Here is a 9,564-nt window from a genome sequence, read left to right on the forward strand (position 1 = left end):
GTCAGAGCGCGGCCCGGCCCCGCCCGCAGCTGACGTGGCGCGGCTGAGGGCCCCGCAGCGGGGATGGCTGCGCAGCCCGCTGATGGGTCGGTTGGTTTGGAAGGGTGCAGCAGGTTTCTTGGTCCTACCTGCCTGCCCAAGCCGCAGACGACGTCCCGGACCACATGGTACAGGATTTGGCCATACTACTCTTGAATATCCCCAGTGAGGGAGACTCCACAGCCTCTCTGGGCAATCTGTTCCAGTGCTCAGTCACCTGCTCTGTAAAGAGGTTGTCCTCGTGTTCGTGTGGAAATTCCTGTGCATAATTTTCTCACCGTTGGGCTTTTGTCTTTTGCCCTCTTCCCCTGTTGCTCAGAGCCCCTGAGAAAAGCCTGGTCCATGCTCTTGGCACTCACCCTTCAGAGACTTCCAGATACTGATAAAGTCACCTAGCAGTCATATTTTCTTGAGGATGAACAAGCCCAGCTCTCAGCCTTTCCTCATAAAAGAGGTGTTCCAATTCACCGTTGTTGCTCCCTGCTGGACCTGCTCCAGGAGCTCCATGTCTTTCTTGTCCTCAGGAGCCCATAACTGGGCACAGCCAGTGCAGCTGGGCCTGTCCTTGGCCACACACTGAGGGTGAGAAGCCCTCAGCACTGGTTACCTTTGGAAAGTGGTGGCCTGGCAGTGGTGAGACACTGGGCCCTCTGTCCAGCCAGAGCTCCAGGGTCAGCATCCGCCAGACTGACCAAAAGACTGTCCCATGCATTACGTGCTGCATCTCCTCTCTTGCAAAGGTTTGCAAGGCTTTCCCTGGCTTCCTGATTATTTTAGTTGTTTTGGTTGGTTGGTTTTGTTTTCATTAAAACAGAAAGCTCACAGCAGTAACAGTGGTGCCTTGTGGGGGAGCATCGAAGTGCCACGCTAACTCTCTAACCCTAAAAATCATGAAGTTATAGCACCGGTGGCTCTTGCAGGGTCTCCCCCTCCACTGCATTGTATCTTTGGCATTTCATAGCTGTAGCAGTGTCCAGACAGGAGCTCAGGTAGGCTGGGGTGCAGAGCAATAGTGCCAGGAGGTGGTAGTGAATAGTGGTTTCCAGTGAGCTCATGCCATGGAGAGCACGTGCGACAATGGGGCCTGAGCAGTGACAAGGACCATCACTCATGCAGCACTCCACATGGTTCTCCTAGGGACAGAACACTTCTGCCTACTCTCACACTGTCTTTGAATGATGGCACAGACCAGCTTATGGCCATTTTCCCTGTTTATCATACTGCTTTCCAGTGTTCTTCACCATTTTTGAAGATATCCTAGAAGATACTTATTTTTTGCTGCTTTGTGATGTAATCTGGAAACAAAATATGTAATGATCTAGAGAACTGGCACTTGCAATAAATCCAGTGATGCACGTAAACACTGAACACTGATGCTTTCTACCCTGCCCTTGTTGCCAAATGAAAACTAATAGCATTTGTAATACTCTCTGGAGTTGAAAAGTCTGAAGAAAGCAGTGGGCTGAAAGGTGATGACTATGCTCTCTGCACACCCCAGGTTCTTTAGGAAATTTCCATACTCAGGCTTAGCAAATTTTCTTATTTGCATCACTGCATCCTCAGTACATACAAGATTATTGATGACAATTTTGATTTACAACTCCAGATTACAGTACAACCCAGTAAGATAGACCTAGGTTGAGAGGCTTGGTTTATTCTGTTTTGTTCAGTTTTTATTCCTTTCTGCTTTTGTCTCATGTATGAGCAGACAAACATACCTACAGTTTAGGTTCTCAAAAGCAGATTTTACATTAGAAACTACTATGAAAAATTTCAATATATTTTTTTTCTTAAAAATAACCAGTGTAGAATTAATCCAGTGAAAGGCTTTCAACAGAAATAACAAAGCAAAACAAAAAGTCAGATGTGATCCCTCAATATGTCAATATTTCTATCCCCAATATTGAATGGAAACTGCCCTTTGACAATGTCATATTAACCTGTATGATGTTAAGGTAATATTATTAATATACATAAGAAAAAGTGGTTTTAAAGAAAGACAGGCTTGCGGTTGAGTGTAGTTCTCTATTTCTCCTTTGAAATTCTTATGTAAGTCTTGAAATTATATAGAGAAGGCAATCAAGGAATCAAATACAGACTTTCTTCTCTTACTTTGATTTCATGGATAATATCATCAGTGTCAAAGTACTGAGAGCCACCACTCCTGAAATCTCACCTAAGCAGGGCCATCTGCTCTCCAACATATTTTGCTTTGTATCAATTTTACTATGCTTACATTATTGATCTAAAGCATTAGGCACTGTTAGAGAAATAGGAGCTACACATCATTTATTTCTTTTGGTTTTGGGCATACATGAGGATTGGAACTGTAGGAAAATGTCATTGTTTTCTTAATGGTCTTCTGCCTTCTATTCTTTGGGAAATATTTGAATATTAAACCACTCCCTGTTAAGAAAAAGCCTTGACTGTACTGAATTTGGTGACAGTCATACTCTTATCAATCAAAACAATTTTAAAAATTCTGTCAATTCAAAATTCGGAAGTAATTTTCTGCTTTAGATCAATAAGATTTCATATGTTTGAAATACCGACAGCCCTTTTATCATCTGTTCTGAGCACTGCATTTGGGAGGGCACTGTGTGGTGTGAACTAGGCTGGAATTATAGTACTTACATGTTTTGACATGACTGTAATATCAAGGTCAAATACATCAACAAACACAGTGCCCTTTATTGCTCTGTTAGTCTGGAATGACCAATTTAAGATAATTGGGTCTAATTTCCAATCAAATTATTCAGCATAAATTCAGTTTGACTTTATGTCAAGAAGGCTGGTGTTTAACATAGTATCTTGCAATCCCGCTGGTTTATTTTGTCAGCTCACAAAAGAGGAAAATCCCATGTTCACTGAGCATTAATCATATTTGTAAACCGTGTTTTAAGCAGAAGGAAAAAGACAATTCCTTACTGATGAGGACTATGGCTTGGATTTGTTTTCTAGTTGAGTAGCAAAAGCAAGTTAAGTCATAGCAGGTTAGCATTCTTGCTTAACAGAAAAATACAGATATGAATGTTTTTACACACTGAGGCCACCATAAGCTATCTAGGGCAAGAGAACTATAACACTATCTTCAGAAGAGCATTCAGTTTTGTTTAAAAATAAACAGTGATGAAATAATAGGTAAGCTGTTCTCATTGTCCCTTTCTTATTCAAACATGACTTACTTGTAGTATTAATTTCTTAGCTTCCATTCTCTATCCGTTGAATCTTCTTACATCATTGACCAATAAATTGAAAATCCATTTGTTACAAGATTTCTAGTCCAGTGTAGATATTAATACATCATGATCAAGATCCCTCTTACATTCATCTTCAAGTTTAAGTTTTATAAACTGCTGATTTTCCAGCTCTTTCATCCTCCTGCTAACCATCCTGATGGTTTCAAGCTTTCTAGTAAATTTCCTGCATTGCTAAACCAAAGAAGTAGTATTACAGCACCTACACCAGTGACTCATACAAAGGTAAAATCATTGCTTCTCTGCAGGGAGAGAGAGATGTTTGTTTGCTTTAACACAAGCATGTTGCCACAGCTTTGAGATCACAGTTCTGCCCAGCTCTTTTGGGAATCTGGTTCTGTCACTGCAGCATGTTCCAGCCATCCACTCAGTGTCCCACAGCTTCTCTGACAGACCAACTTTCAATGAAATTTAGACTCAAGAGGAAATCCTGTGAGGAAGAAAAATCAGATTTTACATTCTGAGTTTCCAGGGCCTTTTATAACAGCGTTTCCTTAGTGACACATGTGGGCTTGAAAAAAATCTCGCTTCCCTGCACAGAAGGAGGTGTTGGATCACTGAGCCTTCCTGCTGCAACAGAGCTAGATCTTTACTCCTCCCTCAGGCACACATCTTTCATCTCTTCAACCATTTACCCAGCAGTTACCTCACTCCTGTAACCACGGGGTTGTAACTAGAAGCTCATATTAAATCAATTTTCTGCTCTGTCTTCAAGGTGCGTTTTTCGGGCACTGCTACCAACAGTCCAGTTCCCATCGCCTAATTGTGGCCTGGTTCTCATTCTGTGTACTGCAAACTTTGTAAGCATTCCGTATTGCTCTGAGTAAACATACATTCTTCTTCATTATGTTGCCATCCTAGTCTTAAAAATGAAACTAGGAAGAATATTTTAAGGCCTCAATGCAAGAAACTATCCTTATACAAATACAGGGCAGCCTTGGGTAGCCTTGTAATCAGTTCAATACAAGCAGCTGTTCATTCTAAAAACTCTCCTATATAGGCACACTTCATGCTGTCAAGGAAATTGGCACTTCTCAGACTTTATTTCCTCACTTTATCATACCTCCACAAAACAGCACCAATGTCAGTGTGTCGCAAGCTAGCTTAAGAAAATAGCACAGGAAGTCTAATGTCCCTTAATATTGGTGTTCTTAGCTGAATACTTGTAAAAATCCTTCCCAAACATCAACTAAAGGGCATTTAGGGATAATTTAGCCAAACACATCCATCTCTTTCCTAAGGTATGAGGATAGAAAATGCCTCATTGAAACTCCAGACATACCCAAGAACTGGGCATTTTCACCTTCATACTATAATTAAAGCAGAATGATTAAACCCTGGTCACTCTTCAGAACAGGAAGTGGAAGAAGCCACCCACAAATGCTAGATTGATAGGGCATAGAGAGACTCTTGTTTGCATCAGCACTGTACTTAACCATTTTGTTTTGATAAGCTTAGGCAGTGCATTTCCCTCTTCTCTGTTTAGCAGTACTCATTTCCTGTGCCCCCTCTCCTTCTTACCCTATAATTTTGTAATGGAAGCTATAATCACAACCAAGAATTACACAGAGAAAATGAACAGATTATTGCTTGTTGAAAAACAAAACAAACAAACTTTGTTTAGATAAATATACCCTCCATTTGCATCCAGTTCAGGCTCTATGTCACCCTCTTCCTCATAGATAGTCGATCCCCCTTTCTATGCAAGCTAAGCATTCCCTTTGTTATAAAGGGAAGCCAGGGATTGATGTTGCTCTGGGGAGGGGATCAATCAGCACACCTGACTGTAATTTCAGGACAGAAGGTTTTTTTCTTCATTTGCTCCCAGCCTGTAAAGCTTCGGTCAATCTTAAACTAATAAGAATTTGTTAAACTGGTAATAGGATAACCAGAACCCAGTCCAAAACTAAGCCACTTATTCCTCCTTTATCTATTAAATAGCTCACGTTCTACAGTCTGACAGCTTCTGACAAACCCTAATCACTCGCTTATTTGCTACCTCCTTCTGCTCTTTAGCCCCTCTAATATCTGCCAGCTATCACTGCCAGCTATCCTATCTCCACAAAACACACCTCCTTTATCATCCTAACTTTATGCAACTGAATCACCACCCTGGTTCTTCTTCTCTAATCACATCAAGATTAAATTATTTTTTTCCTTCAAGACCTTAAGTACCTCCACACTCATCCACGTTTCTTTCCCAGCTTCATTTAGCATCCCATGACAGCTAGTTTGGCAGTGATGTCAGCCTGTTTATTTCTTACATAATAGTTTTCCCATCCTTTCATATTCTATCTCTCCTGCACACAGTCCTCTGAATATTTATGTTCAGGCTAGCCATATTACATTAGTAATACTTAACACAACAAATCAAACACAGTCATTTCAATCAATATTCTCTTAGCTGGTGGATCATATGAACTGGTAATGTTTTATCTTGGCTTACTATCTGTTTATCAATGCTGTCAGAAGGCATTGGTCAGGAAAAAAAAAAGAGGATGTATGTGATAAGAGCGAGTAGCTCCAAGCAGAGGGAGAAGCATGATCACCACCAAGAACTGATGAATTCAGGAGGCATGGTTTCATAAGCTCTCTGCCTTTGCATCTGAGTACAGCTGACTACAAGGAGACTTTACCAGGATCTGTGTGTATTTATGTCAGGCTGGCTTTCTACATTTCTGCAGTTTATTTAAATAAGAACTACATTTCAGGGACTTGTTTTCCAGGTTTCATATATACTATAATAATAACAATAAAGAGGCAATAGATAGATATGTTGTATCTTCTTCTAAGACAGCCCTGTTCCCATTGAGAAATCGGTGAAGAAATTCCCTGGTGATGAAATGGGTGAAGTAATTTTGAAATCAGTGGAACTGAAATTATCTACAGCAGCAGACAACACAATCATTACTTTCAGTTTCAAGAATACTGATGAAAAGGCATTTTAGAAATGCATCTATATCCAGCCTCCATTTAAACCATTTTAACCATTGCAGATTTCATTCTATGAGCCTAGTAATAAAAGCCAAGACACACTAACTCCTGAATGGTTAAATATTTCTTTATGACTTGACTGGGCAGCATTTAAGCATAATCTCTTCATAATCATGAATCACCATTATTATCTGAAGTACAGATGTTCCAGGGAGATTCTCGTCTCACTCTACACCTAAATATTTCATGGAGCAGTCTACCTGTGAATGTATTTTGTGCTTACTCAAGCACTTAAAGTGGAAGCTAACCCTTGGAGTTACTGAAAGCTGAGCTGACAAACTAGATCTGAAGTGACTCTTCTTGCCACCTGGAATAAACATTTTTCCTCCAGTATATGAATGGAAACCTGACAATTCTCCTAACAGTTTTCTAAGATGCTTAAATGTTGAACAAGAAATAATGTAAGCAGTTTAATAGAAATGCAGTCTACAATTTTTTTATTTTTTCTTAAGTAGAAATAAGAGATACTTAAATTTTATTCGTAAATTTAACAAGTGGAGAAAACCAATAGATGATTAATTAGAAGTACTGTACAGAGGTATGGCATAAAGCTTCCGTATGTTGACAGAAAATTGTGAAAATATTTTAGCCTGATCAGATGAGCAAAATCTACTTTGGTATTAATGCATAATAGTAGTACTGGATAACCCAAACTAAATTGTATGCATAAAGACTAAATGTATTTAGTAGGAAGAATTGTAGAAAATGAACATTCAGTGTAGTCCTGCTAAGACCATTCTGGTTTTCAGACAGTCATGACAGGCCATGACAATATTCCTTTGTGCATAATCCCCAGTAATTTCAGTGAATATAATGTTAAAAATAATCTGATAGACTGAGCAGTGAAAAATTCCAGAATTAGTTATTTTGTCTATAGATTTGAACTCCCATGACTGTAATACAATACTTGAGGGCCACCTATTCTAAGCATCCCAACAATGAGGAAGTCAGGCAGCAATACCAGGAGGCTCATCCAGATGAGCCGTGGGTTCTGAGGGAATGGGCAGAGGAAGTGGCTGAGCCATGATAGCACATTTGAGAAGTTGTGGCACTCTGGTGAAGCTGTCAATGACTGGCAAATGGGAAGCATAACTACTGTTTTTAGAGGAGCAGTAAGGAACACCAGGGGAACTACAGTCCAGTCAGTCACAGCCCTGTGTCTGGCATCATCATGATGCCAGATCAGAATTTGGTGGGCTCAGGGCATGTGAAGACACTAATTGTATACAACCACCACCTTAATTTGTCCTTTGGATTAAGCAGTCTCATCTGCCAAATTTCATTCCTGGATACTTTTTTTCTGCCTTCTGCATTGTAAAAGCACATCGTTAATTTCTCCAAATTAAGCAACTGCCACAATGTAGCGACCAGCAGGGTCAGTTCACCAGTCTAGTACACTGCATGAAAACCCATGTGATAGCAGGAAGGTGAAGTAGGAGTGGCAGCAACTTTTCTATCAAGACTGCACACTAATTCCACTTCAAAAACTACCCCCTTTGCCATGATTTTGTCTTTTCCAGCCCTAAAACATAGCTCTAGAGCATTTTCCCAGCAAAAGAAAATTAGAATGTCATCTCACAAAACTTGCTGGCTTCTCATTCAAATATGCCAAAAATCTGAAACATATCTGTTTCTAAGTTATGCAGGTCAGCTGCATATTTATACTTCCCCATAGCACACACAAGCTACACATATTACTGATCAAGTCATGAAGTAAGTATGGATGCTAAACGCAAGCACAGACAGTGCCTGTGAAATAGCAAACCACATAACTTTCTCAGACTCGCCTGAGAAAGCGGCCTGGGAAATCATAAGGAGGAATCAAAACAATCCTCAGAGACAGAAAACAGCCTTGCAGGTGCTGTTTGTCAGTTTCTTGTTTTCTTGCAAGAGAAGGTCAAGGGGTGGTGTACCTCCTGACCAATGATGGTGATGTGTTAGTTTACTAACCAATAAGAGTTTTACCTTTCTGTACTTTTGTGTATCAGTCTATAAAAAAGATTTGAGGTAATAAACCTTGCTCTCCTGTTCAGCTCACAAGAGGATCTGTGTTGTACTGCCTCACCATTCCTAATAGAGAGTGACAAGTAACTATTTATTTACAAACATGTAAATAAAAATATTACAAAAAGCAACAAGGCACTGCAACTCACCCTGCCCCCCCCAACAATTACAATGGCAGTACAGCCACCACAACCTCAGTGCAAGGCAAATTGGTAGGAAAGGGAATAAGTTACAATAAACTAGCAGTAAGAGCTGGGAGAGAAAAGTTTTATGAGGACCAGCAGTATTTAACCGTGGGCTCTTAAACCACACAAGTAAAGGACTGCTCTGGTGTGATAAAAGGTTCAAATATGCATGTATCATGCTCAGGAGAGCACATTCAAGCTTCCTGTAACTTCTGTAGTTGCTGCAGGCTACGTGATGCTCGCTGTAGCCAACATCTGCCCAACAGCACAACCATAGGGAAGCCACAGATGAATTTCAAATTTGAATAAACACTTGCAGTAAATGCCCCAGAACACAGGGGAGTTTGATGTCAGCTGACACATCTCAACTTTCAGGTTGGTCCAATAGTTAAGTTCAGTAGAAAACATGGACAACAGTCCAAGGCTAGTACAAGTACAGTGCAGATAAATAACAAAATCTGCATTCCTCCTCTAAGTTTCCTCCACCCATTCCTGATTTTGTTTCTCTGATCTCTAGTCAGGACAGAACTTGGTTTTTCTGAGTATAGGTGGAGTCAAATGACTTTTGAGGAGGGGAGGAGGGGATTCTTATAAAACCTGATGCTTATGCATCCTGAAAGAAATAAATTGATCTGTTCCACTAACCAGATGGCAGTTCAGATGAGAAAGATGACCTGGTGGTTTGCATCATTACTCAAGAACTTACATACAACTGGAAGGTGAAGGAAGAACTTCATATCTCATACTAGCCCTGGCTATCTGAATAAGGTAATTTCTTGATGCTATACTTGACTTTTGTTACTTCTAACTGGTTGCTCAGAGCATCCAGCCCCTCTTTTCCATCCTAATGTACTTTGCCAATAAACTGCTATAGATCATACTCATAAGAGTGACTCCTTCTAAAATGTTACAAAGTTAGAAAGGAAAATTTAATGACAAATTCCTCCTGAATTTGTGTTTGAGGAGCAGGAACTAGTATGACTATTGTAGTTGAAGCTCTAGTGACAGGTGAGCATTAGCAGAGCCAGTCCAAGTTCTAGATGAAAATAATAAAGTATCTGAATGTGAGAAACATAGTGCCTGTT

General features: G+C 40.2%; 1 protein-coding gene across 1 annotated transcript in view; it reads right to left on the reverse strand.

Annotated features, from left to right (window-relative positions):
- ERMP1 (endoplasmic reticulum metallopeptidase 1) overlaps nucleotides 1-383 on the reverse strand; it is a 21,218-nt gene extending 20,835 nt beyond the window's left edge. Inside the window, exon 1 of the mRNA XM_015652203.1 lies at nucleotides 318-383. Coding sequence (XP_015507689.1) covers nucleotides 318-383 — 66 coding nt within the window. The remainder of the gene's footprint in view (nucleotides 1-317) is intronic.
- Nucleotides 384-9,564: the final 9,181 nt, after the last annotated feature.

The sequence above is a fragment of the Parus major genome, chromosome Z (genome assembly GCF_001522545.3).
Source record: "Parus major isolate Abel chromosome Z, Parus_major1.1, whole genome shotgun sequence".
Lineage (NCBI taxonomy): Eukaryota > Metazoa > Chordata > Aves > Passeriformes > Paridae > Parus > Parus major.